We start from the raw sequence: 16,299 nt of genomic DNA, 5'->3' as shown, positions 1-16,299 counted from the left end.
TTAGATTTTTGCTTAAGCCCTAATCAAACTAATCCTTTGTTAGTTATATATGTTGTAAATATCTGCTTTTATGTTAAACAATTTTCAACTTTGATAAAACTCTGGAAATATTTTTAAGTGGAGATTTATGCTAATTTTATGCTTAGTTTTTAGTATGAGGACCTTGCCTTAGAAAGGTTTTGTTCTTTTTTGAGCTGTTGCTGTCAGTTTTAGTGTACTTAACTGACCATACTATCTATCACAGGTGTAATTTTGAATCTTTTAAAAATGCCTGAATTAGATGAGTTTTAAATGAAAAATATGATCCTTATTAAATTCTGCCATGTGGTAAGAGGTAAAACATTAAGTACATAAGTCCAAAGGCATTTTATAAAGTGGACTGTAGTATAAACATTGAGGGTGTTTCTAATACCTTTGTCCCATGTACTCTAGCAATCCAGAACTTATGTGTTCATTAAAATACTGAAGCTGGATTTCCTCTTCTCTTTTACGAACTACTAAATCAGGGTCTATTTATTCCTCGATGGGCCAGTCCCTATTTTATATGCATGGAGCTTTAGTGTTTATTTATCCGAGTGTTGTTTCCTGGAATATCCTTTCAAGTATGGACATTAATGTGACAGCTCAGTACTCAAAAGTGTAAGACTTTGTTTTTTCATCTAGTGTTGCTGGATGTATCAGGTTTTATATCTAGTAATAACATATGCATGACTCTCAGCTTTCATTTAACTCCTTTGGATGTCACTCAGGAAACCTTATCTTTCTTTCACTTGATTTCTTTAGTCATATACATGTACAGTTGATCCTTGAACAGTGCAGGGGTTGGGGGCACCCACTCCCCTTGCAGTAGAAAATCCACATGTAATTTTTGACTTTGCAAAAACCTAACTAATAATATCCACTGTTGACTGGAAGCCTTATTATTAACAACAGTTGATTAACACATATTTTGTATGTTATATACTGTGTTGCTGTAGTAAAGCTAGGGAAAAGGTTTTGAAAATCATAAAAGTACATTTCATGCTGTACCATGTCAAAAAATACCTGTAAATAGACCTGTGCAGTTCAAACCCTGATGTTCAAGAGTCAACTGTATACTCTAGTGACAACTTATCAAAGAAATATCTTAATGTATTGTTCTATTTTATTTCATATTGTTTTAAGATAAATCTATTTTATTGGGCAGAATTATGAAACCAAGTCCAGCCTGCACTGGTTTATTTCTTTTCAAGATATTCATTGTTGAAATAGAGCACTCTATCTGATAGCAGAAATCCTGTTAAGAAATATACTGACATTTGGTCCCTAGGAAATCTGAATTTTAAATAATAGTCTTGGCAGTTAGAATAAGACTGACTCTATGAACATTGCTTCTTTAATTATGCAGTAGAAAGTGAGATTAAAAATAGTTTTCTCTCCAATGTCTAGGTTGGTCACAGCAGATGTAGCTTTTTACACTGGAAATCTTCAAGCCTTAAAAGGTCTTAAAGATTTGGACCTAAATATGTCCGAGATCTGGGAACAGAAGAGGTGATGACATACTGGAAAACTGGGTAGCTCATCTGACCATGGGATGTGTATGTTTATGAAGAAAATGTGGATGCCTGTGATTCAAGAACTGAACCTCGAACCCAAAGTGAACTGGGATAGGGGAAGGGGAAAAGTATCAGTGTTGGGAAACTGGGATTCAGTGGGATCTACAAGGAATGCCATTATTATGCTTCCTTCAGTGAGGAGTAACTGATCAGGTGTCTATAACATTTTTCATTCTCTCTGGAAACAGACTCAGGTTTCTTTGGACCAAATCCAAAAGAACACATAGCTGTAACACAGCTGTAGTTGACTAGAATGCTCTGTATACTTTATATTAAAAAATGCTTTGCATTTCTTCCAGTGCAATGAAATTCATATGGTGTCCCACCTTATTTAATGATGGTACAATTTAAAATATTAAAATCTTAGTCAACCTCTGTAGAAAGTTTTCTCTATGAAAGTAAAGCTGTTTGAAAAATTATTTTTTTACAGATCTTTCTATAAAAAATAAACATCTTTTGATTGCTTGGATTTAGAAATTCAATTTTTGTTTTAGTGACCAATGTCAAGTTTCAGGCCTTGGGTGTCGCATATTTAATCTTTCTACCACCACTGTATGTCAACTGGGTAAAGCCTTCCAGAGTAGTCTAAATACTTGAAAGTCTGATCACAGTAATAATTAAAGAATAAGATACTGGCATTTATTTATGCAACTACTAATTTAAATACTTTTCAGAAGTGGTATATGAAAGGCTGCAGTTTAACAGCTGTATTTTTATAAAAGTATCTATGAAGGGTTGGTTTGTGGGGCTTTTTTTTCCTTTTTATTTCTAGCGAATGGTAAGAATACATTTTCATATATTCTGCCTATTTATGAGTTCTCATTTTAACATTTAGATAACATATGAAATATGGCCCCCTTGGGTTCTTGTTTTTAAAAAGTTACTTTTGACGTGTATATGAACAAAGACCAGGAAGAAAATAGAACTTTTAAAATATAGGCTGCTGTGTTGGGGCCAGAAATATAAGGTGATGAGTAAGTTATTTGAAGATTTTATAATACCTACCTTCAAAACTAGAATCAGCAGCACTCTACAAATGAAAGTGCCTGTGCCTCACCTCATACCGGGAATCTTGCCTAATTAACCCTGTCAGAGTGCCTAACCTTGTGGTGATTATGTACAATGAAATAGTCTTATTTTGTGCTCTTCCATTTCCTAAAAGGAAAGCCTGTTTTCTTTATCATTACTAAGGTATGTCATTGGTTCTTAAACTGTCCAAAATAAAGCTGTAAAAAATTACCAGACTTTATAAGGCAACTTTTTTTTTTAATAGTATACAGGAAACTTTAAATTACAAGCAGCCTACTCAAAAACAAGTATGGAAAAATTAGAAAATGTAATTAATCTTTCAAGAAAAGCCACAAATTAAACTATCAGCAGAGCTGATTTGAAAGGTTATTCGTGAATATTTTCAGTCACACCAAGAATGCTTTGGGGAAAGGGAACTTTTTATAAAGTTATACCTCCACCCCATCATACTAGAGAACAAGGATGTAAAAGAAATACCCTATCTCTACCCACCCCCAAACCCTTGAGCTGGGAAAAGAAACATCACTTTATTTGTTGTAATAAATGGAGAGTCTGTGGAAAGCATGGCAGGCATCCCAGGCTTAGGACTAGATGTGAGGTACTAAATACCTTCAGGTTTAATTCCCATGGAAAGAATGATGTGGTTAAGTTTCTTAGAAAAGCAAAAACTAGATGTGTTAGGTGACTGGCCAGTGAGTACTTAAATATTTCAAGAGCAAATCTTCCAACTGGTCCAGTAACTGTTTTGCAAGAGTAAACCGTTTTTCATGAACTATTTCATAAAGTTAGCAGTGAAAGTGTACATGTGCACATGGATTGCCTCACAGCTTTATTTTTGAAATCACAAGCAATTCAAAGTGACCGTCACTGAGGCCTCAGTTAAAAGATGTTCCAGTAGAGCTGCCCCAGTTTTAAGATTAAATAGTATTGCACTTTAAGATGAACTAACTTTCAGGGTCCTCTTCAAAGAAGAAAAATATTGCTTCCATCTGTGCTTTTCTTCGACTAAAAGCATATTGCAGAAAAAACTCTACTTTAAAAATTAATACCGCAGGGTACAGTAACATAGTAAAGTACCTGCCGATTTTAGAATCCTAGAGAACATTTCATTATAAGAAACTGCTTAGCCCATAATTAGTATGAAGTATACACAGTATTTTTCATTTCAGTGGTCCAAGATACGAAGGTTCCCTGATACAATCTTGTTCTCTAATACTGCTCCAGGTGGGATGTCAATTCGGTCACCGTGATTTGCAATGATGATAACTGTTCCCTATGTGACAGGGAAGACAAAACAGAAGAGAATATATTTAAAACTGCAGCTGAAATGCAACTAATTTTCTTACAATTACCAAATTTATGTAGAACTCCATTTACAATGTAGCAGTTGTACATACAGCAATATTAAACATGAAAAATAACATGTTAAGGAAAATTATATAATGTGTCCCTCTAGGAATCCTGGCAGTAGTTCTAGAGACCTTGCCTCTGTATCAGAGGTGGTACTAGAAGTGAGAAGTAGACCCTGTGCCACAGCATGACTGGCCCTTTGAAAGAACTACCTGCAAGGTCACCAGCATTATCTACCTTCATAAAGATACTGAGGTGCTTGGTTTATATTTACATACAGGTTTGGGTTTTTTTAAAAAAATAGTTTACTAATATATTTTTCATGTCTTAAGTGAGACTGTACCGATGAGACAGTATTAGCAGTAAAGTTTCATGTACGTGTGTATATATACACATAATATCAGCAATAAAGTTCTATATATATATGTATATATATGTGTATATATATACATATATACACACACACACACACACATATACAGGTCTGTACAGTTGACCCTGGGAACTCATGTTTGAATGGTCTGGGTCCCACTTACATGCACTTTTTTCAATAAATACAGAACAGTACTGTAAATGATTTTCTTAAAATTTTCTTATCTCTAGGGGCGCCTGGGTGGCTCAGTGGGTTAAGCCTCTGCCTTCGGCTCAGGTCATGATCCCAGGGTCCTGGGATCAAGCCCCACATCGGGCTCTCTGCTCAGCGGGGAGCCTGCTTCCCCCTCTTTCTCTGCCTGCCTCTCTGTCTACTTGTGATCTCTCTGTGTCAAATAAATAAATAAAATCTTTAAAAAAAATTTTTTTTCTTATCTCTAGCTTTCTCTATTGTAAGGATACAGTATATAATATATATGACCTACAAAATATGTTAATCAACTGTTATTAGTAAGACTTCCAGTCAACAATAGGCTGTTACTAGTTACATTTCTGGGGAGTCAAAAGTTATACATGGGTTTCAACTATAGTGGTCACTCCCCCCCAGCCCCCATGTTGTTCAGGGGTCAACTGTATATAAATATATATATACACACACATATCTATATACATACACATATAATTTTTTGTTTTCCCAAGATATTCATTTAAGGAGCTTTACTAAAGGAAGAATAGGAAAAAGCTGTTGTATCTTTGGTTTTGAGCTTTAATACTTATACCCATAGTCCTTCCTATTTCTTAGGCTAGAATAATACTCATCTGAGTACCCAAGTACTGTAGTATGTGAATAAATCTCTATACTGAAGACAACCGATTACTTTAAAAGAATATATTATATTTAGGGGTGCCTGGGTGGCTCAGTGGATTAAGCCGCTGCCTTCGGCTCAGGTCATGATCTCAGGGTCCTGGGATGGAGCCCCACATCGGGCTCTCTGCTCAACGGGGAGCCTGTTCCCCCTCTCTCTCTGCCTCTCTGCCTACTTGTGATCTCTCTCTCTGTCAAATAAATAAAATCTTTAAAAAAAAGAATATATTATAATTAGTATAAGTGAAGTTATTTTTTCTACTTTGATTCGGATTCAAATAGTCATCTTGGGTGAGCTAATGCTACTTTAATAGTGATTCTCTTTTACAGACTGTCATTTCAATAAAATAATACCAGTTAAATTACTTACTGGTGTTTGTGGAATGCAGCATTCAAATGGAAAGCAAAGTTCTATATACAACAATTATTGTATTTTAACTATGTTGTATATCTATGGAAGATAGTATTAATGCTAAATATTGTGGTAAGCTATTTCATTTTTAAAATGTATTTATGTCTTATAAACATCTGGTATAGACTAAGAAGTTTTCTTTAAAATAAAGGTAAATTTAGGACTAGAAAATGAAACCTGTTTTGTAAAGCTGTAAAAACTATAATTTTCATCAGAACAACACACCTTTAGTGAAACATTCTTGCCAAATGTCACATCTCCTGAAACTGTGAGGTGATCCAATTCAAGCATATCTGGTATACTTTCAAATCTCCTTAGATAATCCTGAACCTGAAAGAAACACATTGTTTCAAGAATGGGTTAACAACAACAACAAAAAGAAATAGGGATTAAATTAACAAAATAGTTTAACTGAACTGTGAAAACATTCTATTTATGGCCAACCTTCAGGCCCTTGATGGGAAGAACTCATTTATTAAGCATTTGTAGATGCTAGATGCTAGATGCTGTGTAGGAGAGACCAGGAAATATGAACACGTCCCTACAGTCAAGCAATTTATACTACCACTAATCAGATCAGGCATTAATAAATAAAAAGATAAACAATATACTAAAAGCCCAATGAGTAGTTAAGATTATCTGGAGTTTAGCTGGAAAGAAATCATCATTGAAGCAAGCCAGACTGGAGCTGGGGTTTATGGGAATATTTCAAAAGTGGAATATTTCATGCACAGCAACAGCTCAGATTATCAGTATAAATGATGATTATCTTTATGTTATTTCCTTTTATAGGGACTAGACATTATCTTATAGGGCCTTGTTTCCTATTTTGCTAAGAAAATTAGAAGCAGTCTGAAAAGTTCCACCGACTTCTACCACAACCCATTTGCCTCCAAGCCTGTTACTCTCGCCCTTCCTAGTACTGGGGTTGGACTCTTTACTCCAACTTAAGGCCAGACCTTCTTCTGGCCTATTCAAGGGTATTGTCCAGTGATTCTCCTCCTTTAGTGTTTTCTCTCTGATTGCATCAATTCCAGTCAATGTGTAAACATCCCATAAATTCTCCCATCTTTAAAAACCAAACAAACAAAAATCAAACAAAAAACTCTCAAATTTACATCCCTTTCTATATGCATGGCTGCAGTTGTTTTGCTTTTAGGGCAAAATTCTTGAATTAGTTGTCTACATATCTCTAATTTCTCCTATTCTCTATTAAATCCCTTCCAGCCAGGCTCCAGAACTTTTTTTTTTTTAATTTTTATTTATTTACTTAGTTATTTGACAGACAGAGATCACAAGTAGGCAGAGAGGCAGGCAGAGAGAGGGGAAGGGGAAGCAGGCTCCCTGCTGAGCAGAGAGCCCGATATAGGGGCTTGATCCCAGGACCCTGGGATCATGACCTGAGCCGAAGGCAGAGGCTTTAACCCACTGAGCCACCCAGGCACCCCTCAGGCTCCAGAACTTTTATATTGATAATTCTACTGGTGAATTCTCATTGATCCTGAACCATTCATCTTACTTGAATCAACAGCAGCACTTGACATAGATGATCACTCCCTCTTTCTTGAGACATTTTCTTAATTTGGCTTTTAGGATTTACACATTGATGGTTTTCTACCACCAATTCCTCATCTGTAACTCCTCAGTGACCTTTGCTGCTTCCTCTACCTCATCCCCATCCTCTAAGCCTTGGACTATCTTAGGGGATAGTCCTCTTACCTCCTAAGTGATACCTATCTCATGGCTTTAAATACCAGTATGAACAGAGGACTCTCAAATTTACCTGTCTCCTCTGATCTAGAAACAGTCTAATCAATTTGAAGTCTAATAAATACAGTATCTCCAAAATTGAAATCCCCATCCTGTTCCCCCTAAACCTACTTCCCCCATCTCCATAAATGGCAGGAAATTCCATGCTTCCAGTTGCACAGCCTAAAAACCATGCAATCATCCTTAACCTTTTTTCTTTTGCACTCCCATCTCATCCAGGAGCAAATCCTATAGGTACAACTTTCAAAATATCTCAGAATGTCAACATATTTTCATTATTTTCACTGCCATCACCCTGGCCAAAGCCACCATTTCCTCTTGCCAGGATTCCTACAACAGCCGACTTCCTAATCTCTCTGATTCTACCCTCATTCAGCACATTGGTCATTTCACCCCTTAGCTCGCAACTTCTTTGATGGTTTCTCCATCCACCAGGAAAAGAAAAAGCCACCCACATTTCCAATATTCGGTTACAAAGTTCTACATATTAGGACTGTTTCCTGTCTGACCCAACTACTACCCCATCTCTCACTTGCTTACTCTGCCCCAGGCATATTGTGCTTTGTAAAGTTCCTAAAACATTTTCTTCCTCAGAGCAACTAGCCATGCCCACTTAGCCCCTGGTTCTGAATTTGGGCAGCTAACGTTCTTATCTCCTGCAGAGTATTGAAGAGGCTACAAAGAGTGAGGGGGACGTGAAGGGGGAAGGGTGAGGCTAGGCAGAAAAATGGCTGGGGACCCTGGGTGGCTCAGCTGGTTAAGCATCTGCCTTTGGCTCAGGTCATGATCCTGGGAACAAGCCATGCGTCAGGCTCTCTACTCAGCAGGGAGTCTGCTCCTCCCTCTCCCTCTGTCTACTTGTGCTCTCTTTCTGTCAAATAATCTGTTTCTAAAGAAAAAAAAAAGACAAGAAAGGGAAGAAAGAAAAATGGCTGGCAGTACCCTCTCACGATGTGGAAAGATGGTTGGTCTTTGTACCACTGGGATTTTCCCAGCTCAACCAGGCTGGTAAGAGGCACCCAAAACAGGGAGAGTCCTAAAGTGCCTGATGTTATCCTGGAAATTGCAACCCAGCCACAGGACCCAGAGTCATTCCCCATCAATATATGAGGCAGTACATACCTCCCCACCAGATGGCACGAACCCACAACCAGGATTAGAATAGACTTGGAGGGCCTAGCAGGACTCCAGGCCAGCCACAAAGGCTTACTCTTGTCACACTTCATTAGCCTCAGGATATCTGATGTGATGAAATGTTTTGAATTCCACTTATCATGATAGGGTGGGGTTTTCCTATCCTTGCCATGAATGTTTTTCACCCCAGATAACCTGCATGGTGCACTCAATTTCTCAGTGAGACCATCTCTGGCCATGCAGTGTAAAATTACACCAACACTACCCCACCCACACATTCCCTATTCCTGCTTGGTTTTTCTCCAAAGCATTTTCTACCACTTGACATACATTTGCTTATTATCATTTTTACCCTGCTAGAATACTCATAAAGGCAAGGATTTTAGTCCATTTTATTTACTGCTAACTCTGCAGCACCTGGAACACTGCCCAGCACATGGTAGGGGCTCAATATTTGTTAAAATGGAGTTAACATTCTCCCACTGATGAAAGCAGTGAATAGTTTTACAAGAGACATAAAGTAAAATGTCCCAAAGTTAAATGTTCTTTTCCACTCTTTAGCAATCAGATTTCCAAAGTAAGTTACATCTTTATCTTTTATGGTTGATTCCCTTTAAAAGACCTCAAAGAGGAATTTAATAGGTGAGCAGCTGAGACTGTAATTGGACCCCAATTCACATCATTCCAACCTTTTTTATACTTACATATTTAAGAACTACAAATTCATATATACATATATATATATATATATATATATATATATATATATAATTACGTACCTTTGTAAAAGAGCTGCCTAATTTAACCAAGGGTACTGTAGGAAATTCCCGCTTTTCACTCATTGTCAAAGATCCTGCATTAAGGCTATAGAGGTTTGACATCACCAGCAAGAGATCTGATGTGGTTTTGACAGGTAGAAAGCGGCTCCTAGGAACATTAATACCTAGAGAGTTCTCAAAACTTTTAATGGCAGCCCCTACTGCAGTTTCTAACTGAATGACATTCAGGCCTCCATCCAAAGTCTGTAAGAAAGAAAAGGGGGCAGGGGGAGAGGAAAAATAGGTTTTAGCAACTTAGTTCCATGTGGGCTGGTTAATATTTGGGGAGTGGTCTCACAGATCCACTGAAGGAGACAGAATTTTGAGAAGTGACATTTACCAAGTACCCAAATGTCAGGTACTGGTGCTTAGACATACATGGTTTTTATTTCAGCATCGTAACTTCTCTGTTTAGTCATGTTTCCGTTTTACAATAAAGAACCGATGGTTCACAGAAAACTCATGCAAGATGCCTGTGGCCAAAACCTTTAAGTGTCAGAGCAACAAGCCCAAGGTAGGTTTTCTACTTTTGGGCCCCGTGCTCTTGCCACTACCACAGCCTTGCATCAAGTAAGAGCACCAAGGCTTGGCACGGTAAAGAGATGGGTGTTAACTCTGAAAGACAGGGCCAGGAACCGGAGTGACTTACTAGGCAAAAAAGAAGGACCTGTGAATAGATGGGCCAGAGAGGGGACAGTGGATCTATGTGTAGCCTACCTACTGTGATCTTAGGAATAAGGAGGCAAGGGCTGCACCTCCGGCTTACCTTTGGATTCACAATGATCTCCATATCAATAGCATTTTGCTCCTGCAGTCTTTTAACTGCTGCAAGAGAGATCCACAGGTTGTTTGTGTTAAATATTTTGAATTTTGACACAGACTTGAACTCGTCAACATGTGCTCTTGGCACTTGAGCGATTTCCACCAGTCTCAATTTGCCTTCATACTGGGTAAGTGTGCCACCCTAGAAAGGCAGAGAGAATGTGTGAGTACCTCCACATCTCTCCCAGTCACAACCATACCACACTATTTCTAGTCTGTGAAAGTGTTAGAGAAAAGACACTGATGATAAAATCCCCCAGAAATAAAAAGTTTTGGCATTGATTCAATCTGTGATACACAGCAACATACATTTAATGGTACAGCCAAAGAAAATATTCAGGTTGTCATTTTATACTGTAAACCCACCCTCTTGTCCATAGTAAGAGCCCTGGGAGTACAGCAGAGTCTTCCTCGCTTTTCAAAGGTCTACAGGAACTGCCATTCCTCTCATTCCCAAACCACTGTCCATCACTAAAGAACTAGTTCTACTCCCTCAGACTCTGCTCTGATTGACTCTGGGATAAGAAAAGAAAAAGGAAGACAGAGGCACAGTGGGTGAGAAGTGACCCCCTGAGTAGCCTCAGCTTAGAGATGTCCTTACAGTCATGAGGCCACAGAAGTGTGTGGAGAGGGGAACATTTATGCACGTGTCAGGGGGCATCGCAAGACACATAGAACCCAACAAAGAAACTAACCATTTTAGTATTCACACACTGCCCATTTCTCTCACTCCCTGTGGCTAAGTAGTAAAACCTTGCGTACCATTTCATGACCACTAAACATGCAAAGTTAAACATTTTTTTGGCAACTAAAGAGATATTACAGTGATGAAAAAAATACATATAAAAATGCACAGGTAGAAACAGAAATAATAAATTTTTACTAAAGGAAAAATGAAATAAATACATTTAAGCATCAAACTAGAAGAATATCAAAGGTTTGAACAAAACATTTGAAAGTGTTTTCACTTATCCTATAAATATATGTGGAACTGTTTTCAGTTAAAATAGTCCATATGGATTACTCAACAATACTGTTAAATCTCAATTTATTTCAGGTGGAACTTAAGGTACTCTACAGAATACTATCTCACTCTGTCTTAACAATAGATGAATGTGTTGTTTTGTTTACCACGGAAACTTATCAATTAAAAAAAAAAAAGGATCTGAACTACATAACCTATGCAATGTGAAGATGTGAATCCCTGAACTGCTTCCTCTCAGTATTTACCTTTACATCTGCACGTGTTTTATTTGTGACTTCCATGACAAATTCACAGGGTTTTCCATTGGGTGGGTTCATTAGATGATTAAGAATATAAAGATCCACGGTGGCACCCAGATTATCTATGTTAGACACAAAAATATACTCTTTGCCTTCTCCTATAAGGGTGTCGAGCAAACCAGAGTTGTAGAAACTGGCATAAATATCACCATGACCTGGAGGGTACCAAGCTTCTGTATTTTCCCCTGAGTATGAGACATCCTTTGCTACAGGCAGTAGAGATTCTTTATTAATCCTTGGGTACCTTCAAAAAAGAAAAAAAAAAAAAAAGCACACACACACACACACACAAAAAAAAACCAAGGTCGTTTTCAATATCAATTCTGTAAAGCACTCCAGACCTTCAAGTAAAACAGTAGGTTTAAAGTTAAATAAAACTTCCCTCCTTTTCAGTCTATCAATAGTAATTTAATCATAGGTAAATCCATTTAAGAAAATCTCTTATCTGTGTTGTCCAATAATCAGTTTCCTAGATCATAATATTTGCTGCAAAAAAAATTTCCAGCGTCATAAAGATGGGAGGATACCTAATACTTCTAGAGTCTTAATAGATTTTTTGACACTATAAGAGGAAATACACATTAAGTAAATTTCTCAAACTTCTTTGGTTATGGAATTATTCTTTTCCCTCCAACTTTGGAAAAATCTGCCCATTCTTACAAACATATATTCAGGGGTGGTGCTCTTTCTTTCCCAGAAGGTCAACAGCAGATTAATGCTCAGGGACATCTGCTCCCTACCGCTAGTGAGAACAGCAGGTGTGGGGACTGGCAGTGGGAGCAGGGGTAACAGAGGAGCTAGCACTAAGAGACCAAGCACCAACCAGAAGATGGAGGCAGAGCACCTGCAACACGCAAAGTGTCCATGAAAAAACAGATTAAAACAACAAATGGTAAAACTTTTAGAAATACCTGTTCTGCACAAGCCCATATAGACCCATATTCATCCCTAGATGGAAAACTTAGTTCCCTAGTTGCCTGGGCTTTATCCAAAGTCATCATCTGAGTCCCTTTCTACAGGCATATCTTGGAGATACTGCAGGTTCTGTTCCAGACAACAGCAATAAAGCAAATGTTGCAATAAAGTGAGTCAAGTAAATGTTTTGGTTTCCCAGTGCATATAAAAGTTATGTTTACACTATACTATAGTCTATTAAGTGTGCAGTAGCATTGTGTCTAAAAAATATATACATACTGTAATTTAAAAAAATATTTCATTGCTCAAAAATGCTAACCATCATCTGGCTTTTTAGCAAGTCGTAATCACTGATCACAGATCATCATAACAAATACAATAATAAAGAACACATTTGAAATACTGTAAGAATACCAAAATGTGTGACACAGACACAAAGTTAGCAAATGCTGTTGGAAAAGTGGCACCAATATCAACAGACTTACTTGCTCAATGCAGGGGTATAACAATCTTCAACTTGCAAAAAAAAAAAAAAAAAAAAAGCAGTATCTACAAAGCGCAGTTGAAGTGCAATCAAACAAGGTATGCCTGCCCTTACTTTCCTTTCTTCAAAGTGGAACATTTTTTCCAGGATTTATTAAATTTCCCCCAAGCCTATACAGGATGTTGAATAAATTTCTTCCCATATGAAAGAAGATTATCAATACTGTAGAATATATAAAAATTTTCATAGACCCACATGGAGCCCAAATATGCCCTCAGAAAACAAAGACCTATGTCATCCTCAAATATTCTGGACATGGAACAAGCAGATTCTCTCTTAGGAAGAATAAGAGAGTGATTGTAACAATCACCTATCTACAAACAAGTGTTCAGTCTTTGAAGACACTGAAGATTTGCCAACATGAGTTTTTGGCACATGTGTACCTTGAGGCTGCTGTATTTAAACAAGACAAAACAATCTTTGTTTCCCGGGAGTAACACTCTCCAGAGTTTTTTTTATTTTTATTTTTTACTTACTGTACCTGCTTTGATTAAAAGTGTAAATTTTCACACGACAGTGATTGTACTTCTGTAGTATTTTTTTTGTATCTTCATCCGTGTTGAAAGAGTTCATTAGAACAAGAGGAACATCTGTATTGTAGGTTTTGTTCAAATGCTAGGGAGGAAAATAATAATCAGATTACCCAAACCTACTTTTCTTTCACTTAAAAATGTAAAACTCATAATGGTTAATCACAAAGTATCCAAAACATCACCTATATGTAGCCAAATACAAATATTTAGCATAAGCTGGACATTTTGCTAAGCCACGGACTTGCTCATTAAATCACAATCCTATGAGACAGAAACTATTGTCTGCAATATACAAATGGCTGAACTAAGAGCCAGAGAGGTGGCAGTTCGTCAGCAGAGCCGGGATACCCCCCACAATCCAACTCTGGAGTTGTGTGCCCAGCCAGTGCCTTACTGTGGCCTTACTGGATAGGCAAATGCTGACGAAACATTTACTCTGTGTTCAGAGCACAGTGGGGATGAAAGTATAAATGTTACAAAGACATGGTTCTCTAGTCTCTAGTCTCAGGATTAATGTCAAGAACTGTGAATCACACCCCAACCAAAATCTTTTCAATCTCTGGGAAGAGTTAAGGGGCAACACAGAGTGAAGAAGAAAACAAGTTCTCAGAAGTCAGACAGTCCTTTGTTCACATAGAATCTTGGGCAAGTAAATCAACCTCTCTGTGCCTTGGTTTCCTCATCTGTAAAATGGGGATGATAATATAAAGAGTACTTATCTTACAGAGTTGTTGAGAGGAACAAATGAGTCAATTCATGAAAAGAGTTCAGAATAATACTGTGTCCAGTACATGCTAGATGAGTGTTAGTCACTGCTGCTGCTGGTGTTACTACTGTAGCTGCCAGCACTGTACTGGACACTAGACACAAAGAGATGAAGAAGACTGCCCCTGAAGAACTTATGGTCCACGATTAATGACTTTATCATAAAAGAGAAGGCAAGGACAGTTCTTAGCATCCATGGCTGCCAACCAGCAGGGGTTAATAAAACCAGATCATCCCAGCTGTGATGAAAGCTGCCATCAGAAGAGGCAGAAGAGGCAGGAGAGTAGTGGGGTGATCAAAGGAGAATCCAAAAAGATCCAGAGATTTCAACAACCACAAATGCCATTTAAAGATCAAAAGCTTCTATTTTACATTACCCTAAGGATGTGCCCTTGGGAAAACCAAACCTTTTTATATACTAATAAACTAAAGATAGCAAGCTCCTTGACTAGCTCAAATCCACATCTGTTATTTTATAAGGTAACATTTATAATAACCTAAAACTGGTTTTAGTAGTTCATGAGAAAGGCTGAATGTTACTCACTTCAATTTGCTGAACGGTCAGATCCAAAAAGGTATTCTCGTTCCTCACACCAATCAGACTTTTCGGGCCTTTGCAGCCCATGCTGGTTCCCAAACCTCCATTGAGTTTCACCACCACCAGCTTGTTCAGCACGGAAGATATATTATCAGGTAAGCCTCTAGCCTTTATCTTTTCATAGGGCTGAATCTGAAATTTAAAAATTTACAGAATTCAAATAGCTTTATGAGAAGTTAAATTCAGTCAATCACAGGGTTATTTCCATGTGTCCTTAAAGAATTCTGCTTTTCTCCACTGAAAGTTTCAACTACATTCCCTTTAATATCACAAGTCCTCCTGGTACAAAATGAAGTACTTTATAGGCAACTGCTCTTGCACAAAGTAGTTCAGTGGTTCATTTACATTATAATGGAGGACAAGAAGGGGGAAAAGTTACAGTCTACAAATACTTGTCTGGCTGTTGAGGACATTTAAGTCACTTGGACTACATATAAAAATTTAGAATTCCCCATTTGCATTGGTATAGTAAATGGGGTACGCAAAACTCATTCTGGTGGTGTATGGATCTACTTCAGTTCTGGAAAAGTATATATACTTCTTCAAGGAGCAGAAACCAAAACCTAAATGTTCCTTGCCTTTCTCCTCCATTCAAAAGTAAGTCTTCAGAGGAAGAAGTGGCATGCTGTTTTTATCATATTTCTAGGTATGTATCAAGGACAGAATTCCTTAAAAATTTAACTGTCAGGGATTACTGTATAGAAGTTCAAATTGGAAAATTGTGTTCTCACTGCTCCAAATAATATCCTGATGGGGTAGTAAAGGTAAGAACTAAGGCTGAAGAGAATCCCTTCCTCCATGGACCCTCTCTATTTCTGGGAGCACAGAGCATTACTCTTCAACTTCTCCCTCCTAGGACAGGAACAACCACATAGTGGGAGCCCAAATTCTTTTCTTCAAAGCAGAGGTACAAGCAAGTCTAAAGATCTTACAGCAAGAATGAAAGCTTTTGAAAAGATCACAATATATTCTCTAACCATTTGTAGGGCTTTTTGTTGTTGCTGTTATCCTTCTTTATTTTTATTTTTATTTATTTTTTTTTTTGCTGTTATCCTTCTTTAATGGAATACATCATCAAATGTACTCTTCAGTTATATCATCATGGTGTAGGACACATAACAATTGAGGGGACTGAAGAAATACAACTATATAGTAAGTGCTCACTATGAGCTAAGCTGTTTTTGTTTTGCTGCCTATAGAGGCTGTGTGGATGGGTGGTGGATAAAGTCTGTAATTGGGAAAGGAGCTGATGGACTCACATTCCAGTGATTAGGCTGTGGAGGCAAAAATCCATTTATGCTCAGTCAAACACACATACATGTCCTATGTCGACTCCTGACCACATGATTTCTGCTCTTCGCCGTTCTCCCCATACAAACTAGTCTGGGACTCTTACTTCATCTATCCTGCAAGACACTCTGTTAACTGCCCACTGCAGATGAATGCACTTTTTGCTTGGTGTAAATGCTGAGAAATAAGCACTCTTCTCTAAG

At 37.7% G+C, this 16,299-nt stretch overlaps 2 protein-coding genes across 5 annotated transcripts in view; one reads left to right on the top strand and one right to left on the bottom strand.

Moving 5' to 3' along the window:
• The window catches only part of VPS54 (VPS54 subunit of GARP complex), a 97,691-nt gene extending 94,848 nt beyond the window's left edge, over positions 1-2,843 (top strand). Inside the window, exon 25 of one of the 2 annotated variants that reach the window (XR_013967342.1) lies at positions 1,429-2,836. Coding sequence is in view for 1 of the 2 variants with exons in the window: in XM_080812634.1 (XP_080668760.1) it covers positions 1,429-1,534 (106 nt within the window). In the remaining variant the exon portion in view is untranslated. Of the gene's footprint in view, positions 1-1,428 lie in introns of both variants that reach the window. The other variant, XM_080812634.1, reaches the window with a different exon arrangement.
• Positions 2,844-3,430: 587 nt separating this feature from the next.
• UGP2 (UDP-glucose pyrophosphorylase 2) overlaps positions 3,431-16,299 on the bottom strand; it is a 75,152-nt gene continuing 62,283 nt past the window's right edge. For all 3 annotated transcript variants that reach the window (XM_080812636.1, XM_080812635.1, XM_080812637.1), the window contains exons 4-10: positions 14,753-14,938; positions 13,392-13,525; positions 11,398-11,695; positions 10,112-10,309; positions 9,307-9,549; positions 5,849-5,953; positions 3,431-3,897 (exon numbers count right to left, since the gene is read on the bottom strand). In XM_080812636.1, the coding sequence (XP_080668762.1) occupies positions 3,790-3,897; positions 5,849-5,953; positions 9,307-9,549; positions 10,112-10,309; positions 11,398-11,695; positions 13,392-13,525; positions 14,753-14,938 (1,272 nt within the window). In that variant the 3' untranslated portion in view covers positions 3,431-3,789. The remainder of the gene's footprint in view (positions 3,898-5,848; positions 5,954-9,306; positions 9,550-10,111; positions 10,310-11,397; positions 11,696-13,391; positions 13,526-14,752; positions 14,939-16,299) is intronic.

The sequence above is a fragment of the Martes martes genome (genome assembly GCF_963455335.1).
Source record: "Martes martes genome assembly, chromosome: 9".
Lineage (NCBI taxonomy): Eukaryota > Metazoa > Chordata > Mammalia > Carnivora > Mustelidae > Martes > Martes martes.
This window is presented reverse-complemented; position numbering and strand designations above follow the sequence as displayed.